At 41.0% G+C, this 19,665-nt stretch overlaps 1 protein-coding gene across 1 annotated transcript; it reads right to left on the minus strand.

Moving 5' to 3' along the window:
* Window positions 1-4,572: 4,572 nt before the first annotated feature.
* Window positions 4,573-16,426, minus strand: GPRC6A (G protein-coupled receptor class C group 6 member A). Its single transcript, XM_005243728.2, has 6 exons — window positions 16,233-16,426; window positions 14,354-14,657; window positions 11,657-12,484; window positions 8,625-8,837; window positions 7,097-7,220; window positions 4,573-5,693 (listed from the first exon to the last, which is right to left on the minus strand). The coding sequence occupies exons 1-6, from the start codon at window positions 16,424-16,426 to the stop codon at window positions 4,573-4,575; spliced, it is 2,784 nt and encodes a 927-aa protein (XP_005243785.1).
* Window positions 16,427-19,665: the final 3,239 nt, after the last annotated feature.

Here is a 19,665-nt window from a genome sequence, read left to right on the forward strand (position 1 = left end):
CCTAGCCCGGCCCGGCCCGCCCCCGCCCCTCAGCCGCGCCCGCCCCTCAGCCGCGCCCGCCGAGCCCCTCAGCCACGCCCGGCCCCGCCCCGCCAAGCCCCGCCCCTCAGCCGCCCCACGCCCCGCCCCGCCGAGCCCCTCAGCCGCTCCGGCGCCGGCCGGGGTGCCGTCCTCCTGGAAGCCGCCAGCGCACCCACCGCGCCCGGGGGCGGCGCTGGCGTTGGAACGTCAAACGCCCGGGTGGGAACTGGGTTCCAGAGCAGCGCGGTGGCTCAGCTCCGCTCTCAGGGCAAGGGGGGCTCCAGTCCCCCAACACCTGCCCGCCCGCATCGCTGTCTCTGAAGGTGCAAACGCACTGAATCTCGTCACGCGCTTTTCGGTTTACTTCAACCGAAAAACTTTTTTTTTTTTTTTTCCTTTCACGTCCTGCTCAGAGCAAACCGTTACTAAAAAAAAAATATAATTAAAAATTCGATACCAACATATCCTTGGAAAGAAAATATTCAGAGAAGTCAGCCCGGAATACATACTCAGTAAGCAACAGCCCGTGTGCTCACGATGCCGGTGGCAGCGAGCACGGTGTCCCCGCAGAGGTGTCGGGGCACAGGCCGTGCCAGGTGGGACACCCGCCCCCAGCGCCGGAGAGCCTGCGGATGGACGGGAGGGACCCGCTCCCCGGGGATGGGTCACCCCCGGCAGCGGCTGAAGCCCTGCGCTCAGCGTGGCAGCGCGAATAAGGAGTCTTGAACCTCCAGTTAGCAGCTGTCAGGAGCAGAGCCAGAGGTAAGAGCTTTATCCACAAGCAAATTGTTGAGTAGAGGAAATAAAACAATTTGTCGGCCAAGTGAGTTCTAGCATCCTCAATAATAATACTTCTTTAAAAATGCCATTTGGACAACATTTCACCCTGGAAAGTTATTCAAAAAAGCACTTTCTTTTCAGTAAGTCCCATGTTGATGTTTTCTTATTCACACATGTACAGTTTCCATTCCAAAATCTTTAATATAACAAAATGTCCTTATTATTGATAAAACATCAAAGCCATTCCTACCAACTGAAAAAAATTAAATTAAATTAATCTTCCCACATTCTATTTCAGAACGAAATTTCTATTTGCAAATGAGCCATTCCCTAAACAGAAGAACCCAGCTCCTCAAATCAAAGTCCTATACCAGGTTTCTCATGTCCTTCTAAAAATAACAAAAAGAAAGAGTATGCGCACACACCCCCACACACCCCACGCACACACCCCACACACCCCCTCACACCCCCCAAGTGGCTCTGCCCAGCTTCAAAATGTTGTGGGGGAGATGAAGACACGCCGGCAGCCAAGACCTGCAGGGTGACACGGGGTTGTAGCCTGCCTGTAGCCCCTTTGCCTTCTTCCTGCTCCAAGCGAGCGGCATGGTGTCTGACAGAGCTCCTTGTCTCTGGAGACACAGCTGGGAAGGGTAGAAAGGGTCAGGACATCTGGGCTGGGCTGCTCAGCATCATTCGTTACAAGCAGCGTCCCAGAGGTGGCTGTGAGTTGCTAGTCCTGCCGTAACCCGCACATTCAGAGTCGTTGCAGCTCCAGAGGCTGTCAGCGGAGCTGCCGGGAGGAAGCCTGCAGCTCACGTCAATAGCTCTGAGCGCTCACCAAAGAACTGCTCTGAAGGTTATGGGCAGCTGAAAGGCGTCTGCACAGTTAAAGCTACTGAAACCTTGAGAGAATTACGCCCTGGAGGAGAGGACTTGAAAAACTTGATGTCTGTAACAGGCTTCATTCTCTCTAAAGATACAGTGCACTGTGTGAGAGTGGCTTCAGAATGCGTCATTTAGCATTATTAACAATGAACGACATAAAACTCGAAAAGGTTAAATAGTGTTTACATCCAGAGCAGCCTCCCACTGCCCTCAACAAATGGCCATTTCACGCTTCACCTCGCTGTGGACAGCAATGTATTTGGGGACGTTTGTGCTGAGACTTTGCTATGACTCGGGAAGGTGATTCCTTTTCTGTGCTCTGGGGATGAAAATCTGTTTCAGGCTCATTTAATGTCCAAGCGCCTGGTAACAGAAATAGTTGGATTGCTGGAATACTTACTGTTCCGGGCGGGGGAATGTGTGCAAATGCTCCCTTTAGCATCACAAACCCGTATTTTCAGCTTTTCCATACCCTCTGTATAGGATAGCACAATCCTTGTATATTCTACCTACATACGATCACTTGCTTCTTGCAGACAAGGCATTTAAAAGCATATGTAATACATCTTGGTACAGTGTCTCTTTTTTCTGCCAAGCCTAGCTAGCAAATCTGTTACATTGCCTCAGCTCCACTGTTGAATGTGCTTTACGCAGAACACCTGAGTAGCTGGAGAGGCAGATGTAGTATGTAGGACTCCTTTGAAATTCTGCCATATGTGATGACTTTCCTTAAAGATACCCTCTGTAGAGACCTTCACATTGCTGTCACCACACACTACTCCTTAGGACAACTTTCCACGAATGCCCTGCTGTACGTAGCTTTCAACCTAAAGGACATTTCTTAGAAACAGACTGGTTTATGGCAAAATCAGAGGTCATGGGGAAAGATTAGGAAATTAAGTAAGCAAACTCAATTTTAAATAACAATATGGCTTTAATCATTCCCTTTCATATATCTTCAAGGCATGATACGCTTAACACTTTTGAAAATGATAAATACAGGTATGACGGTCAAACCAAATTAACTTTTCTAACCGTCTGAGTGCTGAAAGTTGTTGTGCAATGTAAGCTTTGCTTCTCTCTTTTAGGGAGAGACTTCTTGCTGCATTGGCAGCCAAATTGCAGGAATTTTAACCTTATTGTACATAACTTCATATTCAGAACAGTATTTGTGATAACTGACGCATGAACAGCATTCATCATATATGTGCATAAACCTTCATTCTTCCAATCAGCTACAGAACTTGAGTAATTACTCAAACATGTAGTAAATTGCACCCTTGCCATTCAAATGACTTTAAAAATGTCTTCACAAGTATGTAGCACATATGTAGTCTTCATGTCACAGTAATTTCATTGCCTGTGTCCATTGTTGAAATGTGATTTGCAGCTATCTTGTTCAAAATACAAGTAGAAAAATCATATGGATAAGGGTTGGCAACATATAAATAGAGGTGATAGAAAAATAGATATATTGTACATAACTATAATACAATATGCATGTGTAACACCAAACCTACTGAATTTTATTTTGGCATGCTACAACATCCAGTTATTCCAGATCTAAATAGAAATATGGGGAAAGACTCAAGGAATTTAGTATGATTTCACAGTAACAAGGCACAGAAGTTAGAATAGCAAATATGGTCTAGGCTTTATGAACACAGAAAGGTATTTCTCATGGTTCTGGACTGGCAGCAGAGCTGTGCTGTTTAGAGTTAGAAAAAGCTCTGTGGTACCGCTGTCCTGACAGAAAATTTCCTCCTCTGAATGTGCCCTTTGCCTCTACAGAAGGCACAGCACAGCTGTACTGACAGAACTACAGAGCAGAGGCTCATCCAGTGCAGCTCATATTGGTTCATCCTTGTGCTATTTCTATGTATCAGAATGGTGCATTATCATTTTCTTTTTGAAAATCAGATTTTTAAAATATGTATCAAAAAAACTAAAATTCCCAGGATGCGCTCGTGCTGATCCTAGTCATTGCATTATTTATGCTAATGAGAGTAATCCATTTGCATTTATCAGTTTTGACATCACAAATTGACATGACATCCCCAACTAAGGGAACAAACATAGTGGCTCCCCTCCTCTCATGCATCAGAGGAGGTGGATGAGGTGAATCACTGTACTTCCCCTGAGTATGGGCAAAAAAAGTAGATTAACATGCTTATAACTGCAGAGCTCGAGAGAAATTCTTTAATTTTTAGATAGACCCATCTCTAGTTCATTATCATCCTGGTAAATACAAAGAACTTTAAATGTTACTGCAGCACTTGTCTGGAATAAGGTGGGCCATTTTGGGGAGTAAAAAAAAATTAATAAAAATATTCACTGATATCAGGTGAAAAGGATTACTTTTAGATGTTCAGGAGAAGGGAAAGCCTATCTTGAAAGTGGTGACTAAAGGACTGAGCTTGTTTATCCCAGCAAACAAAGGCTGGGAGAGGGTTCTGTTTGATCTGTAAAGCAGAGCCAGGTGAGAAGAGCTCCTTAAACATTTGAGCATAGAAGATGCAAAAACAGTGGGGCACACCCATATGGTACCACCTATGTGTCTGTGAGAAATAATAATTTCCTGATGCTTCTGCCTCACTCAGGGAAGTGAGATTGTGGAACAGGTTCCCACGGGTCGGTGTGAGGGGGCTGGGGAAGGAAGGGAGCTGCTGAAGGGGACTGCACCTCACAGTGCCTACAGGAGCAGGGGCTGGCCTCTGTCAGCCAGGAAAGCCTTTCAGATCTGGTAATGGATGACTGCTCAAGTACCAGAGGAGGAGGCATTTCATGTGGCCTGCTCTCCTTGGAGATGCCAAAAGGAAAGAGACCTGAAAGAGAAATGGCTCCCTGAGATGGCTTTTCATCTTTTGGTACTTTCATGCCGGCCAGTCAAATGCTGGAAAGTCTTTTCCTGACCATAGTCCGTGTAATATTTTTAGGAAGAACTTTCCCTTTTATTAGTGTCTGCCCAGGCACTTGGAAATGGCAGTTTCCATTCGCAGAGTTTTTGTCAGGTTTACACGAGTCTGAAATAGTAGCTCGGGGGCTGGAAGACTTTGAGTCCAAAGAAATCTGACTAACAGCAATGCTGCCTGCGCTCTTGGAGGAATATGTGTAAATCATTTTGAGAAAGGCAGATTTTGTGTTAGTTTCTTGCTTGAAAATGATGATATAGCACTTTGGAAGAAAAATGCAGCAGAGGATTCCATAATTGGATATTAAAACAACAATGATTTCCACTGCTGGCAGGTATTTGCCAAATGTAGTTGCATAGACAGGGATAAACACAATCCATGCTATAAAGTAAATTAGCATGCCAAAGGTGATGAATTTAGCTTCATTGTAGTTCTCTGGCAACTTCCTACCTTTAAAGGCAAATATGAAGCAAATGAAGGCTAGGGCAGCAATGTAGCCCAACATAATTGCAAAAGCCACAATAGAACCCTCATTGCACTCCAGAATTATTGCTCTCGGAATTGAGAAATTTTGCGTTACAAAAGGTGTCCTAAATACTAGCCAGAAGGTGCAAATGATAACTTGAATTCCAGTGCAGGTGACCACAGCGGGAATAGGTTTATACATGCATTTCAGGAAGTTTTGCAGCTTGGGATCAAAGCTGAAGGCTAGTAAAATTTTTAGTGACTTTATTAAAATACATGAAATGCAGAGTGCGAAACTTATCCCAAAGAGGGCTTGTCTAGTTTTACACTTGAATTCTGTGGGTTCATCTATGAAGAAGACAGTGCTTAAAAAAATTAAGAAGTGGCTGAAGAGAATAGTATAGCAGACAGTTAGACCTCCAGATGCCTTTACAACTGGCGTGTTCAAGTTTTTAGTAAATATTATACTAACTGACAAAACCAAAACAACCCCAAAAGAGGAGAGAAGGAGGAGGAAAATAGCAAACCAGTCAGTCCAGGCGAGGAAATGGATTGTCTTTCTGTAGCATGTGGTGCTATTGATGGGAGCCCAGTAGGTTTTGTTGTTACATCGGTAGCAGTAATCCATATCTGAAAGCAGAAAAAAGGAAGATAACTTAGAAATCCGAAGTAAATAAACTTCGAAGTGGGTTACGGAGGCGTGAGATGCAGGAGCAATGTGGGAAGGGGTGCCGAGTTGATTAAGCAGGGCTGACGCTTCCGACTATTGCTGCTGCTGCCCAGGGGGAGGAGCTGCAGGGCTGCGGTCGCTGCGGTGCCATGCTGGCAGTGGTGGCAGTGGTGGCAGTGGTGCCAAAAGGACAAATGCCTGCCAGCTGTGAGCAGGGGCTGCCTGCAGCCAGGGCCTGGGAGGGGACAGGGAGAGTGACCAGGGTCCTAACACTGCCTTAGTCACTGCTGACCAGCGATACATGACCTGGCCAGAGCTCTGGAAAGGCAAACTTTAACTGAAACCTGAACAGTGACTTGGGAGTAACTAAATTTTTGCAGAAATTGAAACAACGTTGCTTTCATTTATCTATTTTGACAAGAAAAAAACCCAAACTTTCTCTTTACAGATAGCTTTTGAAATACAACAGCAAGAATAAACATTGCTTTATATTATGCTTTGAAAGGTTACTTTTGCTTTAAGATTCCTATCCTCTGATACAGAGAAATTTCACAATTATTTTAATTAGAAAGATAAGATTTAATTTCCTTCTGCTCTCAGGGTATTAAAAGTACATTGTACCACAACTTTCTTAATTCCATATTTCTCCTCCATATTTAATTTTACCTTTTAAAGAATTTTGCTCAAATCTGTAAATGAACAAGAGGTAAAGTACACATCTGATTTGATACTAGAAAATATTACTGTACAATTATATCAGACTTCGCAGTACTCCCTGGTAAGACAAAAATATGCTGGTAAGGAAAAATACATAACCCTTGAACTTTGTAGACTCATAGAATGGTTTGGGCTGGAAGGGACCTTCCAAGATCATCTAGTCCAACCCCATGGCCTGGCCAGGGACACCTTCCACTAGAGCAGGTTGCTCACAGCCCCATCCAGCCTGGCCTGGAACACTTCCAGGGATGGGGCATCCACAGCTTCTCTGGGCAGCCTGTGCCAGTGCCTGATCACCCTCACAATGAAGAATTTCTTCCTTATTAGACTGGGTGTACTGCGGAAAGACAGGGAAGCAAGGCTCTATTTTAATGAAAGTCAGTCTGATAAAACATCCAGACTTTCCATCCTAACAAGGGATAATGCCAGTCATCTGGACAATCCAATTGCTTTAAGTTTTGTCTTCTAAAAAGCATTTAAACCTATTTTATAGGCCAAACACTAGCATTTGGGAAACTGAGCATAGACAAATATGTCCGTTTGTCCCATTCCAAAGATTTACCCAAGGTTGCAAGGCGCATTATACCCAAACAAAACAATCATATTGATGCCTAAATAAACCTTTATTTGGATCACAATTTCTTACCTGTTTGATTGCTGTAATGGTTTTCTGGGCAGTAAACACACTCATAGCAGCATGTGTGTGGACTCTCTGTAACCTTTTTCATCTGTCCTGGCCTGCAGTGCTGGGAGCATGTTGACTGAACCTTCTGCAGTGTGCAGAGGACAAAAGAAAAAAAAATCAGCTCAGGCACAACTAATTACTTAGAAACGTTAAAATAAACCTCCAGTAACTCTGTGATTTGCACTCTCTTGTATCTAACATATTTTAAGGGAATCTGAAAATGATGCTGAAAAAAGGCATTGTAGGCTCTATGTTCTTCTGTTTTCTCCACACATTCAATAAGTGACAGGATGGGGCATTATCTACCTGATAATTATATTTTTTGGCCCCGAATGCCAATCAGTGGAATCGTCTGTAGCTTTAAAATCCAGATCAAAGTGTCTCATCCAGCTTTGAACCTGGAATTTATACTGCTAATGATTAGCTCCAAAGAAAGCTCAGAAGCATCTGATGGATCTGATGGAGGATTCAAGTGGACTGCTTCACAAGTGAGATCTTGAAATGCCTTTCAGCTGCTCTGAGCCTGGGGGAGACACCTTGGTGGGTGCTCTGCACTGCAGCTCTGATATTCCTGACCCTCAACAGCTCATCCCTGAGTCAGGAAGCACCACTCTGGGGTGCATGATCAGGGCCTTGTCTCAAGGTCTGGGCTCCAGTCCTCATTCCAAAGACAATTTTTTGTAAATGGAGAAGCAGTCCTAAGGGACACTGCTGTTTCTTCTTTCTTCAAGATGGCTTACAAGTAGGTAGAGACATTTGCTTGCCATCCTGGGCAGCGCCACAAAGGGGGACAAGATCTGAGGTTTTCTTCAGTCCTCAGCTGAGTCTGTGCGCTGAGACTCGAATCCAGCCCACCTGGTAAGCAGCCTCACCCTGCCCCATTAGTCATGAACACAGACTTCCACCCATGCACAGATAACATTATCCAGCTGTAGAGACACCCACTAGTCCTGTCAACACCAGTGCCGGGGCTCCAGGTGGTACCACCCACCTCAGACTCCTGTAGCTGTGCTGACTCCAGCTCTAACAGAAGCAAATAACAACAAAGCTTTTTTCTTTTTTTTTCTTTTTTTTTCTTTTTTTTCTTTTTTTTTTAATACAGATATGAGTCTTCATCTACAAAATAACTGGTGGTGGTACAAAAGAGAGGGAGCTTTTACAGACAGTCATTTTTTATTTTAAAACCCCTTTTCAAAATTCTGGAGTAGCATCCTTAGGACAGACATAATTTCTCATCTTAGGAAATCTCCTAGGAGCATTCTGGAGAAATAACTCTTTTTCAAATCACTGAGCCTGCTTACAGGCTGACAGGCTTCTCAGGGTGCATGAAAGTGTTTGAATATCCCCAGAGAGGGTTTTTTGCTCTGAAAGGAGAACATGAAACCACAGGAGAGATTTCTAGCTGACACATACTTCAGTTACAAATACTGTAGGGAGAAGAAAACATATGAAACAAACTTCACATGTTTTTTCACAAATTAAAAGTTACCTTTAAATCCAGAAATGCTTTTTTTTGGTCTTCATCCTCAAAGATAAAGCCACCTTTCTCTAGGTCATATTCTGCCATGGTGGTAATTTCCATGTGGCCATCAATTTCTTTCCAAAGAAGTACATCGTAGCTGGTGCTCATATCTCCGTTGGAGTCAAACTTGATTTCTTTATCATCATCAATGACTGTAACTTTTTTAAGTTCTTCAAGGAGCTGAGCATAAGTATAAGGAATGATAATATATATCAGTACCATGTCAGTGCAATAAACTCAGTAGTTTTACATCTGTGTGATGATATCAAGTTAAAAAGACCTGTTGGTTTTTAGGAGTAAAAGAAACGTTAAAATTAAAAGTCATCTTTATAACTGTTTAGTTTGATGTCTGACACAGAATTACATTATTCAGACAGTCCTGTTGACCTTAAAAATCTATTAATAAAATATAATCTTTTCTTAACTCTATGCAATGAGTACAAATACTCATGTTAGTATTTTGTTCCAGCCTTGGAAATTCTGGTACGATGATGGGAAAGAAAAGATTTTTGCTTGCAAGAACTAATGGCCTTTTGGAAGACTCCTTCTTGTAAAGAATGACTGTGAGTGATGCTCCTATTGTTACTTTACTGTCACCAGAGTCAATCTGGACAATACTTGCTCCACAGAAACCTCCCCCAGCCTGTCTGGAAATAGGTAACATTGTTTTCAGCTGTCACTCTGACTGATACTATGCATTGCAAGGTGAGACTCAGGACTGTTAAACGCCAGTTTGCTCAGGTGAAGTGATCAATGGCACAATGGCAATAAACAACAAGGCCGTATTTTATAGATCATAGGAAATATCAAAACAAGCATGCTTTGTTAAGGCAACTGTCCAGCTTCATATTGCAAGCCATTCTGTTCAACAGGGGGATATTTCTGTTTCCCTCATGACAAACAGCCAGATAAAAAGTTCTGTGTGAATCTAGAAAAGAACTGGTTAAGGTACATATAACCCACTCCCAGTTCGTAGGGAGACCATAGAATGACTTCCATTTGCCGCTGTAGTTCTGAACTGAAGCAAAGGCTTTATGCTTTTGCAGGCCTAACAATTTTTGGCAACAGGGATTAATTAAGAAGAAAAAAACCCCAGGTTTTGGTGACAGGCTGAATTTAACTGCCCCTTAAAGCATGCTCTTGCATGGATCTGTTTGTGATATTTATAGCATCTAATGGACATGCTGATAAATCTGCTACTTAATAGGCTTTGGCAAGTATATATATGCATATAACGTCATTTTCTCATGTATAACATAGTTGTTTTGAGAGTTCATATATATACTCACTGCATCTTTACCTATCTGTGAAGAATCAAAGTGTGCTTCTAACCAATATTGCATTTGAGTTGGATGTTGTATAGTTCTGTTGGACTGAATAGGTTTTTTTTATTGTATATATTCAGGCTAGTAATTTAATTTTTCTCTTCTCCACTTTACCAATTTCTCTAACAATATGGTAACAACAGAGCTTTCTGAATATATCTTGAGCTTCAAACAGAAGGAGCTAATAGTAACATTTTGATGTAACTGATAGCTACTTCAGCAAAGTCTGTAACACTGATTACCCTTGTTGCTTCTCTGTGTGTGGAGATGTGTGACATGGATTAGTTGCGTCCTAAGCTTTGTATATGTATATCCATTTCTAGAGGCTTTAAATTTAGTGTACAGAAATTCTATTGTGAAAGCAATACAGGAGGTATAACTTTCAGTTTTCTTCACGAGTTCTTAGCCTCGTAACAGTAGTTTTAGTTTGGGTTGTTTGAGATTTAATTCAGCAATGATGTAAATGCAGCTCAATGAAGTTGCAGCCCCCTGTAAAGCAGTCCTGAATTTGTCCTATTCACATTTACAAATTCATGTAAGAGTCTGATTGTTACTGTTTCAGTATTTTTTCAAAGCCCCTACCTTGGTTTGACCTGCCCTGACCTAGGATAAGAGGTCAGAGCAAGTCAGAATGCTTCAGTGGTTGATTGACTTTTAAATTAACTTTTGTTTAGTCCTCTGAGTATAATTGTGTAAAAGTGAATACTCCTGAGCAAGTTCTTGGGTAAAAGGTCAGGTCAGGTTTACTTGTCTGATTTTTCCTCTTCTTTTCTACCTAGTAGAGTTTGATAACAAGTACCTCACTCATCTTAAAGGCTGTGTCTAATTTTCCTACCAGTCACTTCAGTAGAAATCAAGATCAGACAGAGGAACAGTCTGTTCCATTTTCACTTTCAAATAAAGATTACTTATAGAGAAAAATACCTGAATTCAGATGAAACAGAGACAATGGTGAGAGAGAAATTGGAAAATTGAAACTCTTTGGTGAACACTCCTATCCTGCTGTAACCCCATCTCTCAAGAACACTCATTGCTGTGTATTACAGTGGTTTGCAGCAACTGGACCGACTGCTAGTAGCTGAATAGCTGGTAAGTCAACTGTAGATTGACTATACATTTTATTCTATCTCACATGAGTAGCTCGCAAGGCATTCCAGCAAGAAGCCTACAGACTGGAGCCTTCACCCAAGTTAGTGCCTATGCTGTGTGCTCTTTGGAGGTGATGGGGCAAGTGTCACAGTAGCTAATGAAACCCAGCAGGTAAAGATCCCTTCTGCACCTGTGGAGTCATGTGTTTACAGCCATTGCTAATGTACCCATGAAGGAGGAGATGGTGCATATGCAGTTATTCACCATCAGCTAGTTGTCTGTACGTGAAGTGCAATAATCATTCTCTACCTACAGCAGAATATAGCCACAGCTCAGCACCAGGAGCCTCTGCACCTACATGGGCCAAAAACAGGGAGAAAAACCTGGAATCTAGTCCTTATCACTGCAGCAGTTAGATACTGCTGCTCTAGCACATAGTCTGTTATTTCAGCCAGTGAAGAAAAGAAGGAACAGGAAGAAAAAATAATTTAGTAAAAGGACCAAGCTAGTGAATCCAGGGATATGGGAGCAAAAATGAGATGAAAGTTATGCAGAGAATAAGACCTGAAAGAATTAACGTCATACCTCCCATGGAGTGAAGGCAGAGGGATCCTTGCAGTTTCTGTCTTTGCATTGCCCTTTAATGGCGTGAGCAATGGCATAGACTGCAAGTATAGTACTATGGATAAATCCCGATTCAACGTTAGCATTCAAAAAATCATCTCTCCAGATCTGATGTTTATTCTCAACATTTTGCAATAGATCATCCTGGGACTGGTTTGAAATGCATGTTTGAAAATCATGATATTCCAGGTGTGCACAGAGTGACAAAAGTGTAGTATATTCATGTAAAAACTTGTTGTTGTCAGTGGGCTTTTCATGAAGGTTTCTTAGAAAGTCTTGGAATGTGGAGACATTGCCACTTTTAAATCCAAATCCCACAATGGTTCCCAGTTGTCTGATGTTGGGAATTGTACTGATTTTGACTGCAGCCGACCAGTTATCACTTGCGATCCAGATTTTATTTACATTTCTCTCAACTGCCTTCTTAAATAGTTTGAGCACGTGGAACTGTCTCATAAAGACAACAATAACATTTACTCTGGTTTCCTTGACAATCTTCTCAATTGCACGATCAACTTTGGTGTGAAAGGTGTTGTCAGAGAGATAGGCAGGTAGCATTTCTTTAAAAGCTATGCAGACATTGTTTGCCATGGCCTGGACTCCAAAGCTCTCCAGAGCAAACCGCCCGTTGTCATCATCAGTGGCTATTATTCCAATCCAATTCCACCCAGACTCACAGATCAAGTGTGCCATTGCTCTTGTCTGATGAAAATCACTGGGGATAGTCCTGAAGAAAGAAGGAAACCGGATTTTGTCACTGAGGATTTCAGCTGATGATGCAGGACTGACCTAGGAAGAGCGAACAATTCAGTTATGGAGGCAATCTCCTCCAAAGGACACCGAGAGATCCAAAGCTGCCATGATTGCTCTTTCATCCAGCCTGATGCAGTCTCCCTCTTCCTGTGAGTGAGTGTCAGCAAGGTGCAGCCAAATGGGGCAGGTTGCCTCACCCTGCTCTTAGGATGCAGACTCATGCCCATTACCAGTTCCACGATTTTCATCCTGATCCACATAATTACTTCAGTGAAGGCAGAGAATAAAACCTTTCAAAATGGATATGACAATCATGCTGGTAAGGTTTTTTACTCTGTTCAGATACCATCAACATGCTATTCAAAACAATATTTAAAGCATTGGAAACATTAACCATTGTTTGAGTTATTATTCAAGTTGCTAGTACCCTTACATTTTGCAGTATTTTAATATCACTGAATATGTTAGTATGGTTCACCTGTATATATATATTCTCTCTCCAAGATTTAATTATTATATTTTAAAGGGATCACTAAGCCTGTTAGAACCTCCCAGAAAAACAAGCAGTAACCAATACTACAGAATACTATAATTCTTTCATATAAAAGATGTATTACCTTTTCCTTGTGAATGTAGCTAGAAAAACATAAATGGAACATTGCTATTTAAATTTCTCTAGTTTTAATCCTTTTCTATTTGTTTGTAGGAACTTTTTCCCCTACACTTATATTTCCTACATTGCTTGACAGTTCTTAAAAAAAACAAATCTAAGGTTTCCAAAATGAGTCAGGTCTCTGAAGGGGATACCAAATATCTGATATCAGAAGATTACAGACACTATGGATGAGAAAAATCTGCTGGGTCATCTTTTCCACCTCTGTGCCCCAATGCAGATTTGTTTCACCAATTGCCTTTTGGTTATGTTCAGGTGTGGCATTTTAATTTTCATACATACTCCTCTGCTAGAGCTGGAGGTCATAATTACTTCCTACCACTGCAGAGGACAAGATTCCATTAGAAGTTCTGTTTAGTTTGGATTTTCTTTCTTTTCCACGTGTTTGGTTACTATGTTGCTGTGTTGAAGGGAGGTAGTTTATGTCAAATGGCCAAACCCATCCTGCAACACAGGATGGTGTGGAAGCGGATCTCCTTTTCCCTTGTTGGTCCTGGCCTTGACCCAAACTCCGTTACAGTAGTGAAAGCAGAAAAGTAAGGACTGGCCTAAGTGCAAGTGCGGGACTGTACGAGTCCTAGAGAGGTCAGAAATAGAGAAGGATGTTTTGGGAAGGAGCAGCATGGATCTAGAGAGTTGTATATTTTCTCTTCTATAAAGAGTAACATGAGTAAAACTGCACTTTACAGCAATATTCCTCACTTCCCTGCCCAGAATTACCACAGATTCCAACATCTCATCTCTCTTAGGTGAGAGAGAATTTCCAGATTTCTGGCCAAATTTTATTTAGCCTTTTTTTTTTTTTTTTTAAGCTCGACACCAGGTATTGCCATATTCATCACCAGCCAGACTAGAGGCAGTGGGTGTAACTTTGTTGCCTGAACAGAATCCTTGAATGTCATCCAAAGAACACTGGAGTAACTGGCACAGCCGTGCAGGACTGAATAATGGTGCTGCCAGGCTGACAAGAGCCCAGCATCATCCTGAAATAGCACTTGGAGGCATGTGCCTTGGGCATATGAAGTAGCTCTTATTGCCTTTGTTTAGGCAAATGAATTAAGCCCTCCATTTGAAGCTGAATCCCACCCCTCCCGATGTCCTTAGGTTGAGCCAAATCCTGCCCTGTAGCAAACGTGTGGCTTTCACAGTCCCTATGATCAGAGCCACACCTTGATTCCAACCTTGGTAAATTTGACCTTCTGTCCAAAACGACGTAATTGCCTCACACCTACCTGTGGGATTAGTTGCAAAGCCAACAGCCTTGAAACTGCCATCGACACCTCTGAGTAGGTGGCTCCAATGACTGCCTTAATTCTTGGGATGTAGTCTGAGTAGTTACACTTGAACTCCACAACATCCTCAGAAGAATTGAATTTAGACAGAAACCTCAGAGCAGATGCCATGGCTTTAGTGACTTCTGCACATGTGTCATAGATTTCGTAGCCCAGAGTTACTCCAGATAACAGTGTTGAGTTGTTGATCATTTCAATAGCATGTATCATTGCAAGTGTCTGAAGAAAAATTTGAATTTCAAAGCTGTCAGGAAACACAGAAGTTTTACTTTAGAAAGACATTTGTGGGAACAAGGCTGAAGCAAAGTCCATTTTGAGGATATCCCTCAGAAATTGACAACTACTGAAAAGAAGTGATGGATAGTATGTTTTGAGTGATTAACTTAAGAAAAATAAACGCAAAACTTAAAATATACCTGAATGAAAGTTGGTTTATTGGCTTTTGGTTTTTTTTTTCCTGAAAAAAAGCAGCTACTAAAGAATTAATTCTCATGTTAGATGAAAATTTGCCAGTAATATCTTCAGGAAGCATCTGTCAAAGCCAGTGAAGCTATTGCAATTTACTTCACCTGCCCAGTAAGCTTTTTTAAAAATGTATTTATTTTCACCAAAACATGTAACAAATCAAAGAAAGGACTAAATATTTCAGAATAGAAGAAAATCTTTCAGAGGCTGAGGTCTTATAGTGTTCCTAAAGTCTTCTCTAAACCTGATGAAGTTAATACAGTTATTCCCCTTATCTCCAGTGGATATTATAACAAATGCTTAATGAGAATTGTGCTAGCACAAAATGTCTGCAATACAAAAAACCCCCCTCTCAGGCAAGGTTCTCTACAGTTTACAAATCTTGCAAACTAAATTAAATTTCAAATCGACCTTGGACAATTTATGACTCCATAGAAAAATACTGGAAGACTGGCAAAATGATCGACTTCATCATTTTGAAATTAATCGAAATGGATACCTGAATGTCCAGGTCACTATTAGATTCAGATGTAGGATTAAGTTGCATGCAAAATTCAAATAAAATTTGAGGATTTGTACCTGTATTATAATTAAAGAAAATGCATATTTGGAATTCCTGGGCTTAGGAAGGCTTTATTATATACTTAAAATGAAGTCCTTCACCAGGTTTCCTTTGCATTCTTTCCAGAAAAATGGATGTTTCAAGCACAGTAGGATTTGAAGACAGCAAAACAAATATTCTGATGCACAGTCTGAACCTGAATCCATATGTGACATGGTGTTCATGTATAGTCTATCCTATAGCATAATGCCACAATTATAATACAAAGTGTAATAACTACATAATTAAAGTAATTATAATAGTAACTACAATCTAGTCAGCAAGGTACTATCATAAGTTGCAGCTGAGCTGCCTTGTGAGGCGGGGGACATATTTTAGTATGCGCTTAGGTGAAATGGAACAGTCTGCCTGTGTTCAAATCAAAAGTAGATGCAACTTCATAAATAACGAACAACTGCACAGCAGAGTGCTTCAGACATATAGCAACAAATTAGCATTTACATGGAAATTAAATGATTGTTCAGCACAAACCTCCAGGGCTAGTTGATTACACATTAAGATTGAAATAGGATCCAATGCTCATTCCCTTCCTCAGGCAGCCACAGTATTTTTTATAACTGCAACTTTGCCATACTTTATCATCCTGTACTAATTTGCACACAATTTATGTGACGTCCAAGTTCTTTTAAAAGACCAGGAAATTCAAGAGAACCAGCTTTTGTTGATAATGTAAGAGGTACATGCCCGATCTCAGTGACCTTTGTTATATGTATAATTTCCAGTTTTACTTACCCAGCGCAGTTCTGAATTACTGGCTTGATGGGATATTCTTCTGGATGCAGCATTTCGCTATGAACTGCAAACAAGCCTCCAATAACAATGTCCCCCGGAGAACTGGCGCCCACAAAGTCGTCAGTACTCTGGCAAGAGAAAGTGCTATCAGTGCTGACCACAAAGCAGAGGATCAAAAAGCTAACAAATGCCATGTTTCTGTTTCACTTGCTCACTGCCAGCTTCAGGGCAATTAAGCTGCAGGGCCGACGAGGCTCCTATGTCATCTGTAAAAAGCAGCAAAGGGAAAAGGCTGCGCTCGTAAGTTAGTCACACCTCATAAGGTGCTTGTATTTGCTCCACTGGCTAAGGCTATTTTATTGAAGCTACTACAGCAATGCTGTCACACAAAAAGTGATGGTGCAGGTGTGTGAGAGTGAAGAGGGAGGGAGAAAGATAAATGAGTTTAAGAGGAAATGTTGGACATAAAATCTGTTTTGCTGTGTTCAAAGTTTATTATGCCTTATCTGAAACACATGGCAAATATTTTGGTATAAATTTGGGCTTGTCTTGAATACCTTCCAACTGAGTGCAGGGTGTGAAGAAGCAATTGCATAATGTGGTGGTTATATTGCTTTGACCATATTTTAAGGGGCTAGTCCAAAGAATACTGAGAAAAGACCTCCCCTGCCACAGTGTGCTTTAGATCAGACCCTGATGCAGGAAAACCCAACCCAAAACTATTGAAAGACTGCTTTTCTCTCAACACTTTTCTTATAAGTTTTAAAATCTGTGTATGAAAGTGGTTAGGATAAGCTAATAATCACGGTTCTGATGCACACACAGCTCCTAGGGACTTCTGCGAGCTTTGGGTCAGGTTCTGTATTTACAAGCCTGGCCATGTCTGCTGCTGGTTAACCTGATAAAGACGGACCAGTGGGGAAACGTGATATTAATGCTAGGTTTTTTTTTTTTTACTCTTTCCTCTCTCTGACTGAGGACACCAGCATACAAGCAGCTCCTGTGCTGTGGGAGGACAGGGAAGAAGCTGTTCTCGGTGCCATCATTCCCCTCAGGTTTGCAGGAACTGGATGCTGAACCAGAAGGGAACCAGGGGAAAAGAGAAGCAGAGACTGGACTCTCAGCTTTCATAAACTCCAACCATAAACTTGAAGGTGAACCTCTTTTGGATGGAAACATGGCCGATGCTACTAGACAATACCAATTTACGTAAGAGATACAGATTTGACAATAATCCCTTTCTGTTCTTGATGTTGCCTTCTTTATATATTTTCTTGTAATGGCTTCTTCAAATTTTTCTTCTTTTGGTAATATGCCAAAACACTCTTAAAATAATGGGCTCAGTCATAATGTTTGTCTATGAGTGTATTATAAAAAATGCTGGGTTTTACACAGAAAATTTGAATCAAGGATTTTTTTCTGGCAAGCAAGAAAGAGAAATGGGTTCTCTGTTACATATTCTTTCTGATAAGCATAATGCATATTATATAAATTATCTGAATTATTATATTTTGCTTTTTCTCACTAGTCTCTTCATAGTCAGAGTATCCATTTACAACAGAGATATTTCTTGCAAATGCAAATGCAACAGATGTATTACTTGCAAATTTTAATCACTAGTTAAGTTACCATTCAGCCTTTTCTTTGTTATAATATAACAGCTTGTGTATCTTTCATCTGCCTTCTTTCTTTCCATGTGGCATTCTCACTGCTGCGTCAGGGCATATAGTAAACAGCTGCCTGCAGTTTCTTTCATGTATCTGATCACATGCATTTCTGAGCACATGATAATATCCATTTATTCTGCTTCTGCACTGACTTGTGCAAATTCCAGTTACTTCAAAGGTTTTCCTCCTGACTTATAGCAGTGTAACTGTAGTCAGACTTTGGCTCTGAGTTAGGAGACACTCAGTTGCAAATATTCATGTAGTCATTCCTTACCATCCATGTAATGCACCCCAAAGCCTAGTTCCACATACTCTGGTGTTTCCTTTATGCAGACTTTGCATATAGTTTTGTGTACAAAGCTTGTGTATACTTAGATATAGTTAAAGCATAAGACTGGAGCTAGTAATTTCCTCAAGCAAGCCACAAGAAATATTCAGCCATATGCCTTTAGTACAAAAAGTAACTTTTAAAGACCTGATACTAAGTATTGCATTAAGGACTCAATGGAAATACAGCACTGATAATTTCAAATTTCAAATTTGTTATATTTACAATTTAGAAGCAGAAAAGAAACTTTACTCTGGCCAGTCTCTAAAAAACTATCAATTTCTATAGAACATTTTACCTACAAACAAAAATCCTTACTTGGTCTCTCTCGAAAGTGGAAGTTGACAAAATAAACATCACATATAATTGGTGCATAATTTCATGTTATTTATAAAAACACCATGAAATGAGGCATGCTTCAGATTCAATGACATAGTTTATGTCACAGTGTAGAGTATTTTCACAGGGAAAGGTTTTTATTGTTATCATTGGTTTTCAAGACCAATGTATCTCATAAATGCTGCTAGTGACGAGAAGTACTTAGAAGCATTACTGAGATAGCTCAGCCTCATCTAGTACTGCAGAATTAACTGGAACTGTTTGCAAATATCCTTTTTAATTGACACTTAAATACCAATGAAAATAAGTGTATAGTACGAAATGTTCTTTGCCTAAAATTTAGTGACGTATTATTGTAGCATCACTGGATTTTCACAGTTGTCTGCATAGGACTATTTCCTGGCAGGTAGAATCAAGTATAATGATTCAGAAGAATTCTTGAAGTACCATCATCTGTAGAAAGCAGCCTTTAATGGACGGTGCAAAAGCAGAAAACAGGACCTACCAAACCTGAGTTACTCTGAGAGCCATAGATAAATTCTAAGAGGCTTTGGAGGATCTGGCTGGAGACAAAGGTACTCTGTTAGTATCTCTGTATGCCCCAAAGGTACTTGCTGCCATGCCAAAATGGCTACTTCTTCCACCTGTTCTTTAGCTTCCCTTCAAGAAGGACTGAAATAGGTGGGTTTTGGAAGATGGCCCTGTCAAGCTCAGCACTAATCCTGCAGGTGACTTCTTGTAAATTTACAGTTAATAAATTTTTTGCAACAGTGCCATACCTATTGAAGGGATCCATAATCAAAGACGTGCAAGAGAAGCTGGGGGACTTGAGTATGAGACCGACTGAGTGTACCCTCAAAGCAGTGGACACCTGTAAATGGACCATCTGCCTCTCCCATCTTCACAGCTTCTAGACATGGACAAGTTATGGCTTTTGTGCAGAAGGAAGTTCTGTAACTGTCAGTAACTTGGTCAAGCAAAGAGAGACTATACCATGCAGGAAACAAACACCAAGATTTTGGCTGAACTTCTTTGTCCTAGCTGCTGTTTTTCATGGAGAAGTTAATGAGTTAGATTCCAACAGGAATATCTTTTCTCT

This window comes from Falco peregrinus, chromosome 7 (assembly GCF_023634155.1).
Source record: "Falco peregrinus isolate bFalPer1 chromosome 7, bFalPer1.pri, whole genome shotgun sequence".
Lineage (NCBI taxonomy): Eukaryota > Metazoa > Chordata > Aves > Falconiformes > Falconidae > Falco > Falco peregrinus.